Raw genomic sequence first — 25,451 nt, forward strand, 5'->3', positions numbered from 1 at the left:
ATTGGCCGAATAAAGATAATCGTTGACTAGAATTAGAAAACTTCACGTCTAAATAATATATTTTACTGTATAAAACAATATAAACAAAATTTTGATTATTATAACAAATAAATTTGTGCTATAAATATTCTACTTATAGTACTTTAGTAAACATATTTTTTACTTCTTAAAATACTGAGAAATTGACGATCTTTCGTATTTAATCTATTTACTAATAGTAGGGTTTTAGAATTTTCATAAGGTTCATAGAGCTTTATACTAATTATGTATAATGCCACAAGTAGGCAGCTTTACCATTAGTTTGACAAAGTATTAACCCGAAAATAATGCCAATGCTAATGAAAATAATGCGTCAAATATATCTAAGAAAATTCTTCCAGCAGTTATGCGCTAGGGCCGTTGATACTTCAAATATTTGAAATATAACATTAACGTTTAATGCTGTTCCAAACTCATTATAAAGCTACAAATATATATAACAGGGTTATTATATATAAAAGAGGTCGATTATGTGTGTGGCACCTGTTTTAAAATACATAGCGGTTTGTGAATAAGTGATTTTTTTCCTAACAATTTTTCAGTTATACCCTAAATAGCTTGACGTTAAATACTTTGTAGGAAACATACGATCCGATCGAAGTAATATTACAAAAATTAACAAAATTATTGTAAGTAAAGAGAAGTCCCTTCTGACTTTCTTTAACAACGTGTTCCGTTTACATGCAAAAACTGCATATGCATATGCATACATGCAAAAATTTTATTTAAACGCGTTTTAAGCTGGTAAATCTGTATTTTATAAACGATACCCGTAAAAACATTTTTTTAAATTGAAGGTCAACAAACTTTTACCTATAGATACTCAACAATATCGCACTTAATAGATATATTAGGACAACTCATGCCATACGTTAGATTGAGTCCATGTGGCTGGCTCTTATGTCTTTCCGTTAGTAATTTCTGGAAAATTGGTAAAATGGCGTATTCAAACAGTTCCGACTCGCTGCTCGCCGCGTACATCTTGCGTTCGCCGGATTCCTGTCGTTTTGACTCGGTGCGGGAATACGCCGATTTGCGTTCTTCGCGTCTTTTTGGTGATTCTAAAAATAAATTTAAATTTCCGAAAAAGTGTTACATATTGCAGCTCTACAGCATAGCGTATAGAAGGTCACTCCTTCTAAGTACTGACAAAAACACGACTTAAAATGGAATAGTGAAAACACAACGATTCGTTGCATATTGTATGTTTATAACTTTTAGAATGTAAGTACAAAATGTTTTTTCGTCAAATAAAGTGATTTTTTTTTATTTTTAGTCCAAGGAGTATGTACTATTCGACGCGAAAGGAAGAGTTTTGAAATTAAATTTTTAGTTTTTAAAATAATATCCAAATCATGGCCATAATTTAAATAAAATATTTGTATCATTCGTTAGAATTGATAAATATGGCGTTACTATTATGGTTTTAGGAATTAGTAATATCGAAATGACACATCATTCAACATCCAGCTGCCCGTCGAGAAAGGAGCGTACTAATTCTTAAATGACTGACATCGCGAGCCTTCTGGCCATGTCTGTCCATGGGCACTATCACTTAACATCAGGTGGACCTCCTACACGTTAGTCTCATGTTCTATAAAATAAAAATTTCTAGTCCTATCTGAAGTTGCATCTCCGCGGCTCTCGCATGCCAGAGGACAATATATTAAGCAAGATCCAGTTTGAACATCTACGCAGTCAATCTATTTTATTTTTAAGCAAAAGTTTGTATTTCTTATATTCCGACTTGCACTTCACTTAAAAAAAAGTATAACTCAATTATGATCTCGAACTCGCGGATGAATCGGACTAGAAACAAATATTAAGCAACAGTTCTAAGAAATATACTTTGAATCCAATTAAAAAACTCACCACACTTCCTAGCAGCCACGTTGGGGCTGCTCTTGTGATGGTGCGGTCTCTGCGTGGGAGGTGCAGGCGCAGGCTGCGTTAGTTTCTGCGAGTCTCGCTTCAAAGGTTCTGCTTCTTGACGGAGTCGTTTGGCTGGAGACTCTTGCCCTGTACAATACGTCACTAAAATCTCGATTATTTATTCTCTTTAAGAATTTTAATTATTACTTGTTATATTAATGTTTATTTTATTTTAAATAATACCTATTCTACTCCCCTGCCATAGTGTCCAGGGACTTTTTCTATCTCTAAACTTCACATCACACGTCTCGCGAAATACGCCCCGGCTATTTTGAGTAATATTTTTGTTTACAATATTCATGGGCGAGGCGGGGCGCAATTCCTCGCGAGACCCGTTCTTTCAGTTTTGTTTGCCGCCTTAATATATTTAAATTTTTTTTCGCAAAACCGTTCCAGGCACGATCTGTGCTTCATTAACATGTCCTGCAGGCCGTTGCGGTCTACAGTCATCTGCATTTGTTGCTCCAGGTCGTGCCTGGACGATGCCAATATAGGGCAATGTAGGAGCACATGTTCAACTGTCTGATCTTCATTACTGCACGCACATGTTGGGCTTGTCCTAATTTTAAACCTATGCAGGTAATGTGCAAAGGCTCCGTGCCCTGTAAGAATTTGCGCCATCTGGGGTGTGAAACGCTTCTCTTTTATTAATTTGTACGCAGTTCTAACATTTCCGATGAATAATTTTGTAGTTCCAGCTGTTTCACCCCCCAGTTAGCGTTCATTCCATACTATATTAATGTTACGAATGTAATAATTAAAGATTTGAATGGAAAATAATTAAAAACAGTTACCTTTGGACACCCTGATGGTATCTGGCTCTGGTTTCCAAGCAGTATCTTGAATACTCTTGCTTACATCAGACTTTTCGGATTTTCGTACTTCTTTTGTCTTTTCTATTATTTCTGGGTTTTCTTCTTGATACCTCATCTGGCAGAATGTTATTAAAATTGTATTTTTAATTTCAAAAGACAATATCAAAGAAACATATAGACATAATAATATGTGTGCTCTAACGCCCATAACTATGTTTGCTATACCCATATCAAACATATGTATGTGTAATAATAAAAGAGAAACTAAGAAAACTGTAAAGGTAATTGTACCTGAGCTGTAGATTGTCTCCTTTTAGCACTAAGTTGATGAGGTGGAGTACTGACTGGTTGAGGAAACTCTGACCCGCGTCGCTGGAAATATTTCAATAATATATTGAGCCTAATATTTGTGGGTGGTGAACGAAACCGTGAGGAAACTGACATGCTCCTAAGATTCTAAAATCATTCTGTGTCTGACCTGTGTTCACCTACTAACTAACATATGAGAAAACATATACATACAACCAATTACAATTTTTTTTAACTAGGTATGTAATATGTAACTGAATCTGAACTATTATGGTCGTATTAATAATAATAATAATAATTTTATTAATCAGACAAATACAGTCCATTGATTGATTAGTGAGTTAGTAACAATAGTTTCTTAAGATCTATGTTAGTAGAATTACGAAAAAGTAGAGTAAAAATTAAGAAAAAAGTAATTAAACAAAACTATTAGGAACAAAGCCCTGCGGAGATGTCGAAGCAGTGTCGTAAATAGGGGCACTCCATTCTCTCGACTATCATCCGTAAGATATATATCTTGAATAGTCCATTTATTGAGAAAAGCTCAGACTCAAATTAGGCACCAATCTATCTTTAACATAGTGAGAAACTGGTATGTCTTAACAAAAAAAATACTATCTGTTTCAAGGACAGAAAACTGAGCACCTATTTGATTATATAAAAAATAAAAAGAATGAAAGTAATCCACTGTTTTGCTGATAATTTTTTTGTGCTTAACAAAGTTTCTGGTATTTTTATTTTAACTTTTTTTTTTTTTTTTGTAACATTCATGTTTACCTAAATTGTCCTACATTTTCGATAAAAGAGTTTGTAACATATACCGTAGATTTAGTACTATGTATGATGGTAAACTTTGATAAATAAACCTTAATTAAAAAATTAAATCTTATGACCGAATTGAATGCGAGTGAAACGGCTGCATTCTTTATAACTTATAATGTTCATCCGTAAAAAATAAGATAATTGTATCAAATATATTCCTGTGGAATATTCACAATATTTATATTGTTAAATAAGTATTGTTTTATTGTATAAATTTACCTTAGTTAGTCGATCAGACGAACGTAGTGTTTCCGCTTCCCGATATCCTTCTGGGGTCCCGCCTCGAGGTACGGCTGGAATATTATAATTTCTCATTAAATTAACATAACTGTTAGGATGAGGTCCTTTTAAACGATATTCGAGAAGCATTTGATATATTCGCTTTCGTAAACATAAAATACTTTGTCACAAAGGTTTAAGGTACCTTGCTCATAAGAATTAAATCACTTATGAGAAAAGAAAAAAATACTAAAGATTTCGTTAAGCGTGTACATAATAAATTAAAATGTAAGTAAACGTAATTAAACGTAAGAATCATCATACTGTAAGATTGTCTCAGATACATCATACAACTGAACTTTAATTAGCCATTAGGATTCACAAAATATTAGAAAAATAATATTTAGTGTACAATGAGGCCAACAAATGTGTGTCTGCGGCGGATGATGACACCAAACTTTCTTAGTATTTTTCTTAGTCTCATTTCTCTATGGGAAATTCTCTGACTTTACAGAAAGTAATAAGTGCCAGCCAGATAGGGTACAAGGATGTATTATACCAGTACAATATCTGCGTCTGATATCAAAGCGGGAGGTGAAAATATAAAAATTCGAACAATGTTTTAGAATAATTAGCTACTTTATTTGGTGTAATAATGGTATACTAGATTCGAATTTCGACGAAAAGATGAAAGGTCCATACTAATAAAATTACCAGCATACTTAAGAAATGCAATGCAAAAATAATGGTGTAATAAAAAGTAATGTGGGAATAAAACAAATGAATGGTGAAAGAATATTTGAAATCGGCCCAGAATTTCTATGAGTTCATTCGATAATAAAAATATAGAAGACTCACTATGATTAATTGAAGCGTTAGAGGCCCGCCTTTCGAGGCTTTTATCAGGATCTTTGTGGTGTCGTGGCGATGGTTGTTGACGACTTTTCTCAGACACACTTCGTTGTATGGGTGAATGTGCATGCGCTGATAAAATGCGTTAAAATACTGAATGAGTTTTTAGCATATTATTTAGTTAAAGTTTATTTTTTGTAAAATAATTAAATAAATAAGAGCACGACTTAAATACTTTAAGTACTATACAATAAAAAACTTAGGTATGTATATATTTATATTTCTGTTTTATATATTTATTTTCTCATCTTGTCAGTAATGGCTTACTAGCTGTCGCAAGGTATAAAATTATAAATGTATTAAGGGAAGAACTGACTCCTGAAACTGTTCTAGCTTGGGGTTCTATTGCTTGTAATCTATAATTAAATAAATATTTTTATACAAATACGTGAACTCAACCCAGAGATATTAGAACTTTTAAATATTGAAATTACCGTAGGTATCCTTCTGTACTTGTGTACTTCAATTGTTTTGCATTATATTACTAGTTTTTCTAATGAAGTATGTATGTAATTTGCGTAATTAACTTTTCTAATTAAATAATAGGTATATTTATTTAAAGCAAGATCTGCCAACGGGCATTACTATAAGGCATAGCATGCTTTATGCTTAATAACTACTGCTAACTAACAGCGTGAAGCCTGCGAAGTGCCCAGAAAACTACTGAGCTTCTGGAAGGAGCTAGGCTGGCCTAATTAGCCAGGACTTTATACACAACAAACCAAATGGGCGCCTAAGTGCGGAAACTAACAGATTTTTTACAAACTATAAATATGTGATTTAAATGACGAGAAATATAAATGATAACTTATTGCAAAATTTGGGCAAAGATAGATCTGCGAAACTGTAAACAAAGCTGGAAGAGGTCAATTTCATGTGAAAATTTATCAGCTAACTTACACATCACATGTAGGAATAGTATCATTACTAGCACAGGTAAAATGCGAGTCTTTGGTGGGATGGGGTTGTCAAGGACCTCGAAACAAAAGGTGTTCTAAGTTGGACACAAGAAGCACGAAATAGATTGCGATGGCGATATATACTTGAGGCGGCTAAGGCCCACAAGCCATTGATGATGGTGCAAATAAATGTATGAAAGCCGAAGTTGAAGAGGTTCATGCACTTTTGCTAAACAAAGCTTTGTTTGTGTTTTCACTTAGAGCTGACGAAAAAAAGTTAATTTATTTAAACAATACTTACTTGGTTGCGGCGGCTTCTGGCAGGTATATTGGAAAGTATTTGTATCCCATAGATCACTTTGCACAACTATGTAGTTTTCTTTCTTTCTCCTTTCGGAATCTCTTCTTTGGCCTAGAATAATTAATTCTTAGTAATAGTTATATCATGGGCAACTCTAGTTACAAAATGGGTGAATATTAAAGTTTTCAAAATTTAAATTAAAAGGTTTATTAAAAACATACGTCGCTTATTATTGAACATATATAACTACAAAAATAATGTAGCCGTGCAGATATTAAACAATCACAACTAATTAAATATAAAAAGATTATTGGATTCCTATTTCTTATAAGAGGAATACACTAAGCTAAGTACACAGAGTTAATAGTCTAATCCATTACAGATACCGGCAAACTTCTTGAGTATTAAACAAGGGAGTGGGTGAAAGTTTGTGCATCGTACGGGACGCGCGGGACACAAACGTCAACTGATTTACCAACCACGCGATCGACACGTCACTCTCCCGACGCCGAAAGCCTCTGCACGCTGCCCCCTCCCAGTGATAAATAAAAATCGCTTCTGCGCAGGCAAGGACATTTGTTCAAGATGTTTGCCGGTATCCGTACGTTTACAACAGACGGGAGTCATATTTGGCGCTAATTATAGACTCTGAATCAACCTGATGAGGTAAGCAAAATATAAATAGAAGTCATACAAACACCGCAGAAACGTGTTACTTACAAGATTTCCTCCTCTCCATCGAAGAGTAATCCATGTCTAAGTCTAAAATATCCTCTGGTTCTTGTTTCGGCTTTGGGGGTATCGGTGGATCTCTCTCTTGGCCTATAGTTAAAATGTTAATGCGTACCGCATAAATATTATATTTACCACTAATCGAAATTTCTAGAATAATGACTGTTTAAATGTTTTCACGGAGTAAGGATATTTTGATAAATAGTAAATCGGAAAATATGCAGAAATGTATACGGTGTAAGCCTGGTATATCCAAATCTATGAAGAGATATATTTAGCTTTTCTTTGATTTATATATTTAAAGCACGATGAATATAAAAAATATTGATATTTAAAAAATATACAGTAATTTCTTGGACGACGTGTATTCTCTTAAAAGTAAACCTTAAAATAAAGAATATTCTTTAATTTCCTTTTAAAACAAAAATACTCACCAATAACCTTCCGCTCTAACCCTGGCGGCGGTTCCTGATCATCCATGGAGACCCTCATCAGGTCTGTCAAAAGCACGTGACCAGAACTGGACATGCGCCGGTGACCTCGTGGTTTGATGTCCCGTGGCGGAGTTTTCATACCGTCCGGGTTCTTTACATGTTTCTTCTGAAGTTCTGGGGTCTAGTAATAAACATTTAAATAACGATCACAGGGCATTCTATATCGATTTATATAAAAAAATGCATTCTTTGTTTCATTACATATTTGGCAAATATACATTCAGAAAGGAGGCAATAGGTGGCCTTATCACTAACAAGCGATCTCTTCCATGATACCCTAGCAAGGAAAAAGATAACAAGAAATACTAAGGGAAGAAAGTACAAAACAAAAATTTATGTTGTTTAAACAATTACAAAACCAAAATAACATAAAAAAACTAAAAGCGTAAAAATCATGAATCACGATGCTAGCGCGGAGTTTCAAGTCTAATTTTTTGCCTACAGTACATCCGAATCTTTGTCTGTAAGGATGACAACAAACAATTGTAGTATATTTACCACATTTTTTTTATACAAAATGGATGGGATATGAATTATAAGATATTATTTTATATAAGCTATTTTTATTACCTTATTAACTTTAGGCGTAGCTGCCTTAGTGTACATTGGTTCCTGAACTTTGGCAGGCACTGACTTGACTGTGGGCGTGTCGCTCAGCTTCAGAGCCGGGATGGTCTTCGCTTCGGCTTTAGCTGGCTCGCTTTTAGTTATAGGTTTGGGCACTTCTTGGTCCTAATAAGGCAAGGGGTTTAGTTACTTTAGTGATCAATAATAAATAGCTTACTTTAAAAAGCCACAGGGCACGTATTTATGTATTAATTTTATTTCATAAATAGCTTCTAGAATTGCACATAATCATAAAACATGCTGCTTTTTCTTTTGCAAAAAATTATTTAATTTTTTAATTTTGAGAAAATAAATTGTTACGAAAATCTCAAGTTGAATTTAAACAGTTCCAAAATGTGTAACATTAGAGAATTCATAATCAACTAACCCGACCGCCTCCGTGGCTTTTTGTTTAATGTGTATGCCTGGTCTGGTTCGATTCCCGGCGAAAGGATTTTTCATTTGGATTAATATGTACAGAAAGCTGATCACATTTTTCAAATATGAAGCAAACGCGCAATGTATTATAAAATAAAATAAAACGAAATATATGTAACAACTTAATAACCACTAATATTCTATTAGCCCTAACCTCGGAAGTAGACCATCCATAAGGTAATTTTGCGAGCTGGTCCTTCTCTGGTACTGCCTTAGAAGGCGGTGGGCTTGTGTAGTCCAAGTGGTTCTTAAAGGACACGTTCTTCGTCTGTTCTTTTTTCGGCTCTTTGGTTTCCTTTAACGTGTCTTGGACAATTGGTTTTGGTCTGTCAAATGTTAATGATATTACCACAGCTACAATGTACAACGACTTGTTTAAGGGCGAGAATGTAGAACAAAAAATCTTGTAGTGTTTTGTTAACTTTATTTCACATCTCTATTATCACTTCACGCAGCTCGATCCGTCTTTCCACAAAACACCAATTGCGAAAAATTTGAAAGATTCATTGGAAGCTGTATAATACTTACGTAACATTCAAAGGCATAATTTATTGATCTTAGTAGAACGATACACCGAAGATTACTCTATAACAATTCAATTAAGTATTTAATTGTGAACAAATTTGTTTGCGTATTTATGATGAGCAGGGGTTGGAATTAGCACACGGGTAATAGCTAATTTTCTAATTTAAATAGACTAACTTGTCATTAGGCAGCGTAGTCTGTAAATTATAGTCAGTCTCTCCTCCAGCCGATGCGCTAAGACTGCACGTAGACGTTATATCACTCGTCTCTGAAATACCTTCAGTTTTATTATCTTAATTACGCTTTAAAATGAGTCAGAATAGTACAAAGTTAAGTTCGTAGATTTTTATGGTAACTTTTTAAAAGTCTAAAGGAATTTTGTAAAGACACATTTGTAAGAAATAGTTGTTAAACAAAACGTTATAAGCGTTTTATTTTGTTAAATCAGTTATTAGCCTGAATATCTATGAATGTATATTCTATATTACAGCATATAAAATAGCATATTGTATATAAAGTAAATATAACATTTATAAAAATGCGATTAGCGTAAATGTACCTGGATGGCTGATATTTTCTTTCGGTAAATGTAGCTTTGTACGCTGTGTAGCTGGGGACTTGTCTCGAATTGAGTCGCCATCATCTCCTAACTTACTTAGTAGCATCTGCCATTCAAACAACAAATACTTATACTAGAAACAATTATACTAAACTTAAGTCATGTTCGGAGTCAATTTCTTACTGTTATTAACAGACTTCGAAAAAATTAGAAAACTCATAATGACCTGTACAGTGTACATATCATATTGTTGGATTAGACTATATTTGAGTACAATTTATTTAAATATAATCCAACATAGGGAAAAGTATTTTTTTTTCAAAATCGGTTTTGTTGTTTTTAAGATATGGGTAACGCATTTCTGGAGGAACGTCATGTATATGTTAATAATAATAGTAATTATTATGACTATTATATTGAAGCTGTACACTCTATAATCCATTATAATGTACACGAAACAATTATTTAACAAAAATTATTTCCTTGTAAGGCTCCAAAAATTCGTACTAATCATTACCAAACTAAGGAAACCAGACCTGCCTCGCTTTAAAGCTCTTCAAACCTTATTAAAGCTAACAGTGTAATAGTCGATGTACGTCATTTAAAGTCCACTTACTAGTGTATTTAAGGACTGTCTTTTAAGCATTATGTTCATAGTGTTCACTAGTCACTCAAGCTTATTACACTTATAGTTGTAACACACTAGCTACACTACACACTAATTACACTAGCTCAAAAGGCATTCTGAGTCGACTTACTAGCCCAGTGATTCATATGGAGAAGCCCTGCGAGTTCTTCAATAATAAACGAATATAAATTTACCTGTAATTCAGTTTCCTTAGCCTGTAGAGTCCGTCGATATCTGTTATTATACTGTCGTAACTCCTTAAGCCGTCTTTCAAGCTCGGGTCCGGGCGAACGAACTTCGTGTGCAGCGGGCTTTAGAGTCGCACGTATACGCGTACCTTGCGCGCCCGGTTGTCCGTTACGTCGGAGTTCCAGTAACTATAAGAATATTGCGATTTTTTTATCCTGAGCGGTTTTCGCCTAGTGATTTAAGCGCGTGACTTGACCCCGTGGATTTTTCTTCGTGCGCAATTAAAACTTGTACGATACAAAAATGTACAAATACATCATCATTTCTGTCTATGAAAAAAGTTCCCAAGACCCATACTGGGAAACAGCGCTCCTGAATTTGGGTTTTTCATTAAATATATAAAATATATTTTTTTATTATATATTACATTGTATTCATAATTTTACTAAATATAATGAAAGATTCTACCTTTGGAACGAAGACCAAACAAAGAGTACCAGTTGTACAGAAGATGATGAATATTGATATTAACACGAACAACGCGTCCTTGTGATCTGCAAGCACCTGAAAAAACCAATCAATATAATAAAAAAATTGATAAGATTTATTTAGACTCCATTGTTATACTTTTAAATACACCTCAATTTAATTTGTATTTCATCGATATTTATCTATTTATTTAAATAGTAGTGCAACAATAAGTGTTTCATAGATTATCACCATTTATATCTATTTTTTTCTCATAGACTACTTTATTTTAAATATGAACAAATAAAAACATTAAATAAATGATAATAAACGTATAACAAAATTAAAATATACCATAGAGGATAGAAGTCTCGGCTATATTTTTGAATTTGCGCGCCTTAAAAAACAATGAAAACTCCTTGGTGAGAACTCCGTTAAGTCTGTATCAGAAACTTCGAAGAATTGACTTTTAGTAGGTACGTCAGAATTAATTTATAACGATCTTTTTAATTTTGATATTCTGTACTGCTTACGTCACTATTGTATTGACGATTCTAAATAAAATATGATCCGAAACTAGATAAAAAAATATATTTAAGTAAGTTTATATTATTACCAAAGCAATGGGAGCCCCCATGATACACATAATAAGCACGTTGTAAACAGATAGACCGATGTGCTTTGAGTCGTTTAAAGCAGGAATCGAAACATGTCTTGTCTCCCATGCTAGGAATGCGCCGAACACCTGAAATTTATTACTATGAAATATATATTTCTTCGTAACTTAATTTAAGTAAAATTGTCTTCGATAATTGGCATTTTTTTAAATTTTGTTTACTTAACTGGCATGTAAGTAGAAAACTTTTTAGTAGTCGTATAAGCCAAAGATGACTGAGATTTTACTCTTTTACTGTAAAGAGCGTTATAATTTTGACAAAAATTTTCTTCCGTTAGATAGCCGTGGTTTTAAGAAAAGTGTAAACTAAAACTTATTATTTCCAAATAAAGTGTTTTAGAAAGAAATAAGGAAATCGAATGAACTTGAAAGACGACACACACTCACATTGCACATTCCAACGCACACTTCAACAGGCAAATTATAAGTACTTATCTTAAAAGGCAAATTATTAGAACTTATCTAAAAAAAATCCATACTGCTATATTTATAAGGCTGTGCATTACAAAAATTAAAATAAAGCTTTTAGTAGGAAAAACGTTACGACTTTTGCGCTTCTTATGGCTGATCGACTTCTTTTTTCATTGCTTAAATGCAAAAACAAAATACTTTCGAAAATAATCTTAAAAAACAAACCAGTAGCAGTCCTTTATAAATATAGATGACTCCAATGAAAATTGGCATCCGTTCAGATTGACAGTACTCATTCTCTTGTACGATTACGATGTCTTCACTCGATGGGTGAGGCTAAAACATATATAATAATACTAGTGGACCCGACAGACGTTGTCCTGCATGATATTTCAAGCAATTAGTAAAGCAAAGTATGAAAGTACCGACTGCAGCGCCATCTGGCGGGCTGATTTGTGAATCTAAACCATTCCCAGATCCCCTTGAACACACGCAAAAAATTTCATCAAAACCGGTCCAGTCGTTTGAGAGAAGTTCAGTGATATACACACTTACAGAAGAATTATATATATAAAGATAGATATTTTTAATATTTTTAAGTATCGTAGTACTTAAATTACTATGAACAGTAGGCTTATATATATTTTTGTTATAAAAATAGATACAATTTCTACAATATTAATTTTGTATATATTTTATTCATAGAAAATAAATCAACCATTCGATAGTTCTAACGGTTGTCAATTCCAAATTAGACCAGTGCACTCAAGGAAGGGGATGACTGGGCGTTACTGCATACGATTTTTTGCATTTTCTGAGAAGATTTACTATCGTAATATATATTTTTTTTACCATAGGAAAGTAGAGATTTCAACGAACTGAAAGCCCCCAAACTTTTTGAAAAAAGCTGAAATTTTGACGTCAGAATTTTCGATTGAAAATTAGGGTGCTTTGTTGATATTATGTTAAAATGAGGCGAAAAAATAAATATTTTTAATCAAATAAATTACAGTATATTTGGGACATAATAAATTTTTTTTTTTTGAAAAAGATATAAATAAAAAAACCAAAAACTTGGTTTTTCGAATTTTTCACCAAAATTTTGAGGTTATGTGAAAAAATTGCAAATACAAAAGTTGTAGATCTTTTTATGACCTGCAACTTTGCCATTTAACTTTTTTCCATAGGACTTGTAGTTTTGCCGGAAATCAAGATAAACAATTTTTCACCCCTAAAAACTCACCCCCTCCCACTTCCCGAACTCGGATCGACCGTAATTTATTTTTCCTTTCATTTTGATCATATTCCCCTGCTTTTCTAATGGGTTTCATCCTACTGTAATTTTTTTTGGTTTCAAAAATTATCGACCCTGGTCTAAATTGTTAATGATTGACTGAACTATTTTGACTAGATTTTTTTATCTGTTTTTAATTTTATTAACGTTTCAGTATTTAAATAAAATATTAAAAGTTCTAGTGATAAGTTGTTAAGAGACTAATAAAGACTAACATTGGTCAGAGCTAAGTATTCTTATTAAGTGACACTAGTAAAACGCTTTTTATTAGCAGGAAGGCATGTCTTTCAAACATTCCAAAACGAAAAATTTGATTCCATGGAAATCAAACCCGAGATCTTGAACGCATTTCATTTTTGAAACAAAATCATTATCTGCGCCAGGCGTTTGTTCTACTTACATAGGCCTCCATTTGTTTAGTAGCTCGGTAGAAAGGGTCAGATATTTGCCACGTCAGCATTATGGCCAAGTCAGCGCACAGTAGCACTCCGACCACCATAAACAATTGGTAATCTTTTATCACCTATAAAAAATAAATTTATAAGTTTTCCGTATTGCGAATATTCTTCTCTCAAAAAACAGTTCTTATTCTTGTTTAATTTTTAAAAATTTAGTTTAGGCGATACCTTTTTATTAAGCTTAACATCTGTGAATATAGAGTGGACCCTCCAGGTCTTGGAAAACATGGCTCCGAAGGCGAGGCTGAAGCCAGCCATCAGTAACCATGCTCTGGCCGTGCAAATGTACGGAAAGGCCGCTGTAACATTAAATATAGTACTTAAAGTATTGTTTGGCAAACTATATTTTCAGTTTATAAATACACAATTGTACGGAACACTAGCTGTCATATTAATGTATTTTGATATATCATTAATTAATAAAAACCCCCTAATCGTAATATTATTGCCATTTGTTTTTCCTATGAACTGTATTTTTTTAATATATTTGAATAAAATATAGCGATTGTTACTGGTATTTTGATATAACTCACTCTCCAAAACAGGAGGTGCTTAACATAGATAATCTAAGAATAACGTAGCGATTTGTAAATTTACAAATTGCGACTAGAATCGGTACGATGACGTAAAATCCTAAATCAGAATATCGAAATATTTCCGAGTGCTTACAAAGTTTATTTGTATAAAGCCTACTTTGACTTTGACAGATTTACTTTCGCTCTAAACATTAAGCAAGTACTTCATAGTTCAGACTATGAACAATATTAAAACACTTATTAGCTAACAGTAATATTTTTAAACAAGCATGATGTACATAAAACACATTTAAATAAAAAACACACAAAATCCACCGAAAGCACTGCAGATGGATAAAAAGGAACAAAACCAAAACTTGGAAACATGCTGTCGACTCCGGTGACCTAGATCATGCCTAGGTCTTTCTCAGAGGTAAAGGGTTCCCAAAATTTGGTTCGGGGTCCAATCCAGGGTCGAAGCTCAAGCGAGGGATGGGACAAAGCGTTTACCTCCACGCGATAGTTCCTGAGAAAGACCTAAGAATCAATGGACATGATGAGATTATGAGTGCTAGCGACATGCGCCCCAAAGTGCTCTAAGACCGGTCGCACTATGGATGACAAATGGATAACTTCGAAAAGTTCTCAACACATTACATCAGCGTCAAAGAATTCGCTCAATTGGTAAAACTAGCAGACCCGGCGAACTTCGTACCGCCTATAAATGTCCTCTTACAGATTAGCTGAACTTCATTTATGATCATGAAAGTAATACAATTAATCTAAAATAATAATCAATTAATAAAAAAATAATATAATGTTCACTACTTTCACCGAATTTACTCAAGATTACAATGTGGCTTGATTTGTTGTATATTTATATAGCTTGATATATTTTCCTTAGTTTACGCAAAACAATCCTGTGGCACGCATAAATATTTTACAACCGATATGTATGTCAATCCTTTTTTAAAAATGACATTATTCTACATTTTTAAAATATAAAGTACGCCGTTATCCTAATATTTTATGTTTTATTTAAATATGTTCTTTAATTAGAGGGGAGAGGCGAAACACAAGAAGTTTTTGTATTGGAGATATTTTTGCGTCAATTTTAAATGTTTTATTTTCTTATTCTACTATTCGGAGCGGAGAAAACGACTACTAATCAAAAACCTTGAAAATACTAGCCGTCATCGAGTTATAAGTGTTCGATCTAAGATAATATGAATATTTAATACAATTTTTTTAGTTAAGTCTATGATACACAATCTTTAAGGAAGTTGTGGTGCATAAAACGAAATGAGTGTATAAATCATATGATTTCATAATAACAGATAAGAAATCTAACAAACTCAATTAAACTTCCCATGATTTCTTTACTTCTTGGAAATTAAATGTTGCCGATTAGAAACGGAGATATTTCTAAGTTTATGTTATATTTACATATGCCATGAACTAGTAAATGACTTCAATGTGAAAAAGAAATAGTTTCTACAGAAACTTATTAAAAATAATTTTAAGTTAATTAATTAATGAATCACACACACACACAATTATAATAAGTGCGTTGGGCAAACACTTCTTAAATATTTCTGTTCAAAAAACATAAGAGTCTCATAACCAGCGTCGCCCAGTTCGGTTTAGCGTCAGTACTTGGTAACTTCAGATAGCGAGAACTATCCTAATTTATTATATTAAATTATACATTTAAGAATCACGTGGTACAAATCTCAATATTGATATCGTTATCGGTAGTTCCAGACTGGCACAGGTTATAATATCCAACGAGTGTTAAAAACCTCGATTTAACTGTGCTGACTTATGGAAAGACAGCTAAGAATTTACGCATTTCTTTGCTTAGCGATAGATTCCTAAGTGTATTTTAAACTGTTAAACTAATGGTATTTAAAGTAGCTTTAGTATTGTAAATCTTTACGTTTTTTTTCAATATGCCAAAAATAAATTGCATAGAGTTAACATTACCTTTACGTAATTTTCGAAAATTATTGCTTATTATTTAAATCCAATGTGCGATCGGCCTATAAAATTTAAATATCAAAATGGTTTTAAATAAATTATATAATTGGTGAGACGAATGACATACCTATGCTGCTGAGGCTGGAGTCCAAGCCAAGGAAGATCACACTGAGATAGGTGAGCATACAGCCTATGATGATAAGGTTATTTAGATGAGGGGATGACATTTTTATGTACCTGGAATATTATTGCATAATTTGTATAATCTTATCGCGTCATTTACAGCAATTTATGTTACCTATGGAAAATAAAAGTCACGGATTCGATCCTTGGACTATAATTGTTTCGTCTAGAAGGTTGACATACAACAGTATGAATGATGCGTTACAGGACTATATTAATATAAATAACATATGGGTATTACGGATGATAGTCGAGAGAATGGAGTGCCCCTATTTACTCGTACGACACTGCTCCGCAGGGCTTTGTACCAAAGAGTTTTTAATTTAACTACTTTTTTCTTATTTTTTACTAATTCTACTAACATAGATCTTAAGAAACCATTGTTACTAATTTACTAATCAATGAATGGACTGTATTTGTCTGATGAATAAATTATTATTATTATTACACTGAATAACAGTTTCTGATATCTTTCTGGTCAGTTATTGTATTTTAAATGTTAAGGTCAGTTCGTTCCGTAAAGACAGATTTAACGCTTATTAACTGAAGGGAAGGAACTCAATGGAATTCCATAAAAAGTTCTAGATACGTTTATAAACAACCACGATAGCTTAAATTTAAATTATTATTGCTTTCGTCTTAGCAAGCGTTTTAGGTCGATACGAAATTACAAAAATCAAATCACAAAAGCAGACTACATTAGATTACCTTTGGTTTCTATAGTGTATATTCATAGCTAAGAATCCTGTCGCCAACAAAATACCAATACAGGAACATGACACAAGAACAATGTAGATTGTAAGATTCACTTGCGTGTGCTCTATCAGGCGTAACGTTCGATCTTTTGGTGGATTTCTGAAATTCCAAAAGTCAAATCAAAATTCGTATATCATCACATAATTAATGAATGTTACTTGAACACACGCATAAAAGAATTGCAATGCATTGCATTCTTCAAGTATTTAATTTTGTTTCGTAAATATAATCTGTGTGATCTGTTAGTAGAAGTTGGATTCAATGTAAATTTATAAATTTATAAAGCGATGATCAATGTTAAACTCATGACCTGAGATTCTGGGTCCGATTACCACAGTAATACCTAAATCGGAGTAATACCTACATACGTAATTATTAACTTAACATACAGGTGAGAGTAATTATTTTTTTCCGATTCGGTGTCGAGACCCTTGTTCTTTTAAGTAAAAAGCAAAAAGGTTAGTCGACATCATAGGAGACCGAAAGCTGCCAGTATCTTCGGAACCTTGCCTTAAGGGACTCCTTTTAATAATATATTTTAATATTCGTTATTGTTTTAGTTAATAAATAATTAGTTTATAACAATAATGTTGATAGCACTGAGCATATTTTATACATCTAAATATATTTTTCCGACTGCTATTAAATAATGACTAAGTTTGCCCAATAACGGATTCAAACAACGCTCAAAAACGCTACTTTTAAATACATTTCTTAACTCTCTCTCACCAGTAAAATCTAGAAACTTTTAACAAAAAATCTTACTTTCCTATCCATTTAAAGGGATCGCCACTACTCAAATCCAGGTGATCTCTTTCAGCACAGTACTCCCCAACCTTTATTTCTCCCACCATATCTCCTTGGAACTGTTTCAATAGTATGGACGCTTTGCGCTCGTTATCGTAAAAGCGCACTGGGCCCTACAATTTTTAATTACGTTTATACATTTATTTATTTAGCTTCTGTAAGCTTGCCAACCCTCGGCACACTGATACATAGCTACAAGAAAAATAAAATACAAGATTGAATATGATAAGCACCTATAGGCAAACATTACAAACACGAAGAGAAAAAAACAAAACGAAAATGTATTTTTAAGTGTGATGAATTTAAGTGTGAGTGGGACGAAATATGGATATATAACACGGGTCAACACGAATTTTGAGTCTGCGTTCTGTACCTCTGATTTTGATTACTTATGCCTAACTAATTAAAGAAAAAATATTTTTATCTATTAAAGTTTGCTTTTGTAGTTACTACAACGAAATTTATTTTTTATGAAAGAGCTCTATTTACATTGTATTGTATATACATTATACATTGTACATTGTGTAAAGGTACAAAAGCAAACTTTATTTATTATAAATAGAGTTTCTGCTTCTTTTTCGATGTATACAATCAGAAAATATTCACTAAATAACAGACTCAACAAAAAATATTTTTTTTGTTGACTTGTGATCAGAATACTCAATCTAGATATCGGTGAATTTTGGCCATAACGTGTTCTTCTGAAATGAGGGACAAATGGAGTGATGGGATACCTAGGGTGTCTAGAGAGTACACGAAATTTAAATTTAGTTAGAAGGTTGGGACAATCAACCTGATTGCTAAATATCTTAAACGCAAACGATAAATGAATAAGAAAATGTGTTTCTAACGAGACATAGGTGGTTCCATATAAAGTGCATACTCGTACTATTTTGTATTGACCGGACAAGACATAAGATGACATGTTTTGTAATTGTTATTAAACAATAGAATTAAAATCGGGACTACTTGTCTCTCTGCCTGTCTAGTCTTAGCTAACGGTGAGCTGAGGGTCTCCGTTATGCTCCTGTTTGCCTTCTGTCCCAGGTTGTATGTGCTGTATCTCAAGCACTCTGCTATATAATATCCTATATCTCAAGCAGTTACAAATTATTTTTAGTTAGCTATTCTGAGCCAATGTCTAATTTGAACCACTTTTTAAACCAAATCTATACTATTAGAAAATGAACCATGCCTCGTTAGTGAGATTAAACTGCAATAATTATATATTTATTTGACTATAAATAAAAATATTACCGTGACTCCTTCAAAGGTAACATTAGTAAGAGCGTCTAAGAATAGCTGCTCCCATTCCTTATCTCTATACTTGAAATCCTGTACAGTCCTCTCCTTGTATTTGATCTTTACACGATGTGCCACTATTTGAATGGCCAGAGCCATAGCCCAAATACCTAAAAAAACTATACGTAAGAAGAGACGAATTGGTGCGCACTTTTATTGTACCCTAAGAATTGGTTCGGAAATGATACATTGGGCAGCATCCACACACTGGTGGTGCTCGACGTCCAAACCTTGTCCGAGAACGACGGAAGTCGAGTTGGTACGGGTGAAAAATCGTAATCCTCGACAACCGATGATGAAACTCAGCTACGGGTATACAACTATTATAAACTAAAACAAACACTCTCCTTTCACTTTTTAAAACATATTTATACTACCTATACTATCGATACCGGCTTCGCACGGCTGGATATTTGATTTATAATACTTATATATATTCTATAGTCTATGTTCATCGGGAATAATGTAGGATTTTTCAAATCAGTCCAGTAGTTTTGGAGCTTATTAAATGCATTTTAACAATAAAATATTTCCTACAGACAATATATATCTGTACATAGATAAGCGACAGGGTGTCAATAGATAGATAAATATTAACAAAATAATAATAAATAAATAAGGATTTTACCGTCATATGTGTAGCCATGGAAGCGAGAATATTCGATGCCTCTTCTTCGATCGTATTCCACTTGGTAATCTTTTGCCGTCTGTACATAAATTTATTCTATAAATGTACATAATAAACCAACAAATGCTACGTCAATTTTAAAATCGCAAAGATTTTGTTAATAAAAAATATCTATACTCACAATACCAGAAACGGTAGTCTGTCCAGTAGTAGACAGTGGTAATAGATCGGTAAGTATCGCTGTATCCAACGCAGTAGTCAACTCTTCTTGCGGGCACGGCGCTTTTCTTTGCCACCACCTATGGCTATATGTACCTAAGAGGAGCCAAGTGTAGGCTCGGCCATACATTTCTAACCTGTAATAAAGAATTACTAATATTGTTCTCCATAATTCTAATCCTAGATATTGTTGTGGAGGAAGGAAGGTGCTGCTCCACCTTCGACCCAAAGGAGACCTCAGGAGAGAGTAAGAGTTTTAGCAGGAATAGCTTCGTTGTCACGTTTAAGTGTATGACGTCATTGCAGTGATTGTAGTTCTCCCTTCTCCTTAGTTCGTGTAGAAACATGATTCGAAGAAAAAATAAATTGCGTGATGCAAAAAGCTGTATACAAATTTACGAGAGTCATACGAGAGGCTTCTATCAAATTTAATGTGTTAAGATATCTCAATAAAACAATTAATTTTAACACAATAATTCATACGCATAGATTTTTTTTGTTAATTATGAAAATAGAAATTACTTGTAAGCTTCACAGAATATCTTCATTGCCCAGGTTTCGTTGAAGTTTCCCAAAATTATTCTGATGTCTTTCTCCTTCAGTTTATTAAGCGCCGTTCGAACTTCGGTCGCAAAGCTTTGAGTCTCTGCTATTTCGAAGCTTCCATTGTCTAAGTCGGCTAGAAGGCGATTGTGGGCCTGGAAACAATACGCTTATATGTAAGTCACATTATATTTCTGCAAAGGATTGTTGCCGTCTCGTGAGTATGGGCAGATCCTGGAAGAGGAGGCCTGGAAAGGCCCTGCTGTATCATTTATTTTATTGATGCTGTCACAAAATGTATTTTATTGGTGTATTATGTTTAAAAAAGAAATCTAGAGTGTTTTGACTCCAACAAAATAATAACACAAACTTGTCTAGCTTTTTTATACAAAATTAAACTGTGATTAGATCGATGCAAATTCTCTTGCTTATGAACACGGTAAACCAAGGAGTCAGCTATACTTTTATAAACATGTATATTATTTAACTAGTATGAACTACTGACCTATGTATGCGACATACATGTTTTAAAGTAATAGACAAAAGCATCACACTCGTGTAATGAATGTATGTCGAAACAGTTCAAGTTGATAAATGTTAATTGGTCAATTTATCTTGTTTAAATTGTTGATAGTCTTAAAGGCGTTTACTGATTGGTACTCATTATGATATTATCATCATTTAATCAATTTGTACAAAAAATCCAAATCGTTTCATTATATCATTCGTTTAGAGTAAAGTTTTATGGGAATTTAAGACGTGTTACCAGTAGGTACCTATGTAAAAATCCCAGTATGTTAAAAGCTATACAGCATACAAAAATACATATAACCCCTAAATTGGATTTTACATGTGTAAATTTCAACATTGAAAATGAAAGTTTTAGTCACCCTCTTTTTCAAAGGCGAAATATTTTTTCAGGCTGTTTCAGAACAATCCTAGTTAACATTCTAGAAGGATATTTTTAGGGACATGGATGGTAAAAACGCAAGAGAGATAGAAGATAAGAACCTTCACTAGAAGTGTAACTACTTAGTACCTTAGAAAGTTCTCGAACATCGTTCACGATTATTCCCAGAGGTATATACGTCAAAGTGTGCTAAAACGCGACTATTAACTAACGCGATAAAAGTGCCAATAGTAAAGTCAAGTGAGTATTGGGAGAGGGTTAACAGCGCGTTTAATGTTAGTTACAGTTATTTGAGCGTTTATTCGTTATTTTTTGTATATTTTTAAAGCAATTAAATTGCTCGTTGTTTTTTAAATAAACTAAAGAGCTCTACGGCTTTTTTATTTGACCTAGCAAGTAAGAATATATAAGCGTTCCCCAATTAAACGTGTTAAGGATCTCCTAAAATCTAACTATATATGGCGGCATATAAAAATACTTACCAATGCATATCTAGGTTCGTTTTGATATAAAGTCCCCACTCTGGTCCAGTTAAAATGCTCTAGCAGGCGAATGCGAGGTATATTAAATGCATTCTCAGAGGGCACAATCCGGAAAAAGTTGGGAAACGCCTCCTTTGTGAACATTGGATGTGTGTCTGCGTATGACAGCTGGAAAATTAAAAAAAAATTTTAACAGTCTCAAAAACATATTTAATATTTTTTTCAATAAAATAATGCCTATAAACATTTTTGAAACATTCACAGGATTATGTACCTCATAATAAAACGATTCCGTGCCTTTATTAGTATATAATAATGGGTTGTCTTGTTTCAATAATCTTTATGAAATAAATGTTAAGCTAGAAAAGAGGTTTTAGAAGTTATAGTTCTTTAGGCGCGTAATGAAAAATTGATGAGAGTGAAATTTTACGATGCGCGCGCACCGTGACACAAAATTAACAGAATGAAGTTGCCCACGGAAGATGCTACGGCATTGGACATAATTTAAAAACAACATTCGAATAATAATAGAATTTATGTTACTCTTAATGTAAGAGAATAATAATAAATATTTATTTATTTAATTTTTCAAATGTAATGACTCCTTTTCCAGTCTTTGATTATTGAATTGTAATTAATTATTTGCATGCAATCAAAAACAATTTTTAATAATGCCAAAGAAGTATAATATAACTTCTTACGCGCGTACACGCACCCTTTTTTTATATATATACCTGAGTAAGATGCCAATGTTTAGAGGCCTTAGCTATTGGATCTGTTACGTGTGTGCAAGCGGCCCCAAACAGCATAAGCTTATGTGGACCACTGTGCATCATGTCAAAAAATGACTTCACTCCAACGGCTGCATTACACTGGAGTGAAAAAAATACATGTATTACCTCTTTTATATATATTGCAGTGTTGGCCTAGTCGCTTCAGCGTGCGACTCACATCCCTGAGGTCGTAGGATCGATCCCCGGCTGTGCACCAATGCACTTTCGTTCTATGTGCGCATTTAACATTCGCTCGAACGGTGAAGGAAAACATCGTGAGGAAACCGACAGGCACAGAAGGCTGTTCACCTACTTGACTATTAGATTGAAAAATTATCATGAAACAGATTCAGAAATCCCAGAAAGGCCCAGACCTAAAGAGGTAATAGTGCCACTGATTTATATATTTTATTGGGCCTGAGATTTCTGTGTATGTTTCGTAATCATCTGTTTTTTCTAATAAGCCTAAGTTAGTGACCAGCTTTCAGAGCCTGACATACGCCTTTTTGGGTCTAAGGCATGCTGCTTTCCTCACGATGTTTGCCTTCGCCGTACCACAGCCGGAGAACGCTCGTAGGACTATGATGGTCGTGTGCTGTATTACTAGATATTACTAGACCAACACTGTTTTTGTAGAATACAATGTTGTCTTACAATTAAAGGAATATTAATTACCTCGGTGTCATTCCACCACATATGCAGCCTGTAGTTCCGAAGCACCGTGTCATGTTCGTTGACGTGGTCCAGCGCCAACTTTACACTCGGCATCACGCCTCGACCTACAGCGGTGTTCACATAGCTTTGGTACTTAGCTCATAAGTAATAAAACACATTTTATGTGAAGATAACAATTTTTTCAAATTTTAAATTACATCTATCGTTTTATTCACACTTTTGATGATAAATTTCGGGTGTAAAATGACAAGTTTACTTATTCGACTATGATATACATTTTTCTTCATACATTCACGGAATGACTGGCAGCGCTCGAGATGAGACGGGAGATCGGTCCGTCTCTCTCTCGTTATATCTGCGATCGCGCTCGTGAGGTTTTGGTGTGACACAAGTTTCTGAACATGTCACCCGACTAAAACGATTTTAAAGACGTTATCACGTCAAAAATATCCAGCCTTGCGATTCTGTAACTCACTTTTCGAACTCTCACAGCGGTTTTCGCAGCGGCGGTCGCGCTCAAATCAGTCGTGAAGCAGTAATTATATGATTTAGCATTCTTATAAGGAGGGAGGTTGCAGTTTATTGTTTATCAGAATGCCAAATCGTAAAATGACTGCTTTACGACTGATTTGAGCGCGACCGCCGCTGTGAAAACCTCGGTGTGAGTTCGAAAAGTGAGTTACAGAATCGCAAGGCAGGTAACGAATTTTCTTAAATAATTTGCTACGAATTCTACTACGATTGTACGAGAAAGTATATTCGTTAATGTTTAACAATTATTAGTGTTGATTGTTAAAGTAAAAATTAATAAAAAGCTTTTATAACGATTTTCACATTTGACTTTAGTCAGCGAAGATAGATACCAGTGTTTGAGTTCTCCACTCCTTTCCCAAAGGGAAAAAACCCTGCTATGTAGACATCGGTGCGACGGTTGAGGATCGCATCCAGGTTTGGCTTTTGTGGCACCCCCTGGGTCAGCACCAGCAGGGACCACAGGATGATTAAGGTCATATTGAAACCTTTGAAAATTGGTATATATGGTCAAAATAAATTTTTAACTTTTATGTTCTATGAAAACTTAGCAAATAGCGGTTTACTAAATGTTAAGTTAATTTAGGTACTACAAGTATTATAATATAATATATTGAGAGCAAGTATAAAAAACTTAATATATTTTTTTAAATTATGTAACTAATTTCAAGATGAATGATGTATTTAAATATTATATATAATTTAATATGCTTAGTTTAGTGATACTTTATTTATATGAATGTAAAAGAAACAAACATTTATTTCCAATTTTTTTTTTAAGAAATATTTTTACTTTACGTTACGCCTATCAAAACAAATTAAGCATAAACACAAGTAGTTATTTTTTAATTTACCTGATATCTAGTATGAACATCAATTAGCTGGCCACATTTTCACAATAATTTTAATCACATAATAAATTTGCACATTTTAAAACTAACTCCTAATTAACATTTTAGTACTGGATTTGGCTCATTTTTGGTAGAAATTTTCAAGGATATATTAACTGCGGCGGGGCTCGTGGTAAAATTAGGCTCTGAAGCAATCGATCGAGGGCGGTTTAGTAGTGACGCGCATGTGTCGATGAAATATGTATTAAACATGGAGCAACAAGTCATGCTATAACGTCACAGCTAATTTTTCATACTTATTTTGTATAGATATCGTATACAAGTGACTCTAACTCTAATAGGGTAACAGAAAACGTTGAGGAGATTTACTGTGGAATGCAAACTTTGACGTCGCAGTCAATCACCCTCATATTGACTGCATTTTGATCCGATCCGAGAATGTAGGTGTATTAATTACTAAGCCTCCAAGTCTATATATTTATATATATATCCGAGAATATATATATATATATAAACTTGGAGGCATAGGCTTTAATACAAATGGCATAGTTTTATAACCAGTAGCTATAT

The 25,451-nt window shown here is 33.5% G+C and overlaps 1 protein-coding gene across 7 annotated transcripts; it reads right to left on the minus strand.

Moving 5' to 3' along the window:
• Nucleotides 1-752: 752 nt before the first annotated feature.
• LOC125057459 (gamma-aminobutyric acid type B receptor subunit 2) lies at nucleotides 753-25,092 on the minus strand. 7 transcript variants are annotated; one of them, XM_047661177.1, is made up of 32 exons: nucleotides 24,885-25,092; nucleotides 24,363-24,518; nucleotides 23,500-23,603; nucleotides 22,786-22,923; nucleotides 22,052-22,219; nucleotides 20,639-20,814; nucleotides 20,079-20,253; nucleotides 19,898-19,976; nucleotides 19,225-19,379; nucleotides 17,926-18,080; nucleotides 17,113-17,259; nucleotides 16,349-16,458; nucleotides 14,752-14,778; nucleotides 13,895-14,025; nucleotides 13,669-13,791; nucleotides 12,200-12,310; nucleotides 11,504-11,632; nucleotides 10,888-10,983; nucleotides 10,425-10,607; nucleotides 9,603-9,708; nucleotides 9,221-9,311; nucleotides 8,673-8,844; nucleotides 8,045-8,206; nucleotides 7,415-7,595; nucleotides 6,969-7,070; nucleotides 6,249-6,359; nucleotides 4,995-5,120; nucleotides 4,137-4,210; nucleotides 3,078-3,158; nucleotides 2,766-2,901; nucleotides 1,912-2,058; nucleotides 753-1,100 (listed from the first exon to the last, which is right to left on the minus strand). In XM_047661177.1, the coding sequence occupies exons 2-32, from the start codon at nucleotides 24,508-24,510 to the stop codon at nucleotides 853-855; spliced, it is 4,092 nt and encodes a 1,363-aa protein (XP_047517133.1). In that variant the 5' UTR covers nucleotides 24,511-24,518; nucleotides 24,885-25,092; the 3' UTR covers nucleotides 753-852. The 7 variants fall into 7 exon arrangements, with proteins under 7 accessions (XP_047517133.1, XP_047517128.1, XP_047517129.1 ...); XM_047661172.1 differs by having other exon boundaries at nucleotides 1,912-2,073; XM_047661173.1 differs by having other exon boundaries at nucleotides 23,500-23,606.
• Nucleotides 25,093-25,451: the final 359 nt, after the last annotated feature.

Source organism: Pieris napi, chromosome 16 (assembly GCF_905475465.1).
Source record: "Pieris napi chromosome 16, ilPieNapi1.2, whole genome shotgun sequence".
NCBI lineage: Eukaryota > Metazoa > Arthropoda > Insecta > Lepidoptera > Pieridae > Pieris > Pieris napi.

What these genes read in the sequence shown, in the direction of transcription:
- LOC125057459 (XM_047661171.1), bottom strand. Translation starts at nt 24,510, where the DNA reads ATGACCTTAATCATCCTGTGGTCCCTGCTGGTGCTGACCCAGGGGGTG. An exon ending in TTTATAAAGGACTGCTACTG is followed by an intron (nt 11,633 to 12,199) that starts GTTTGTTTTTTA and finishes AATAAATTTCAG; the next exon opens with GTGTTCGGCGCATTCCTAGC. An exon ending in CGTGGCTGCTAGGAAGTGTG is followed by an intron (nt 1,101 to 1,911) that starts GTGAGTTTTTTA and finishes ATTTATTTTTAG; the next exon opens with AATCACCAAAAAGACGCGAA.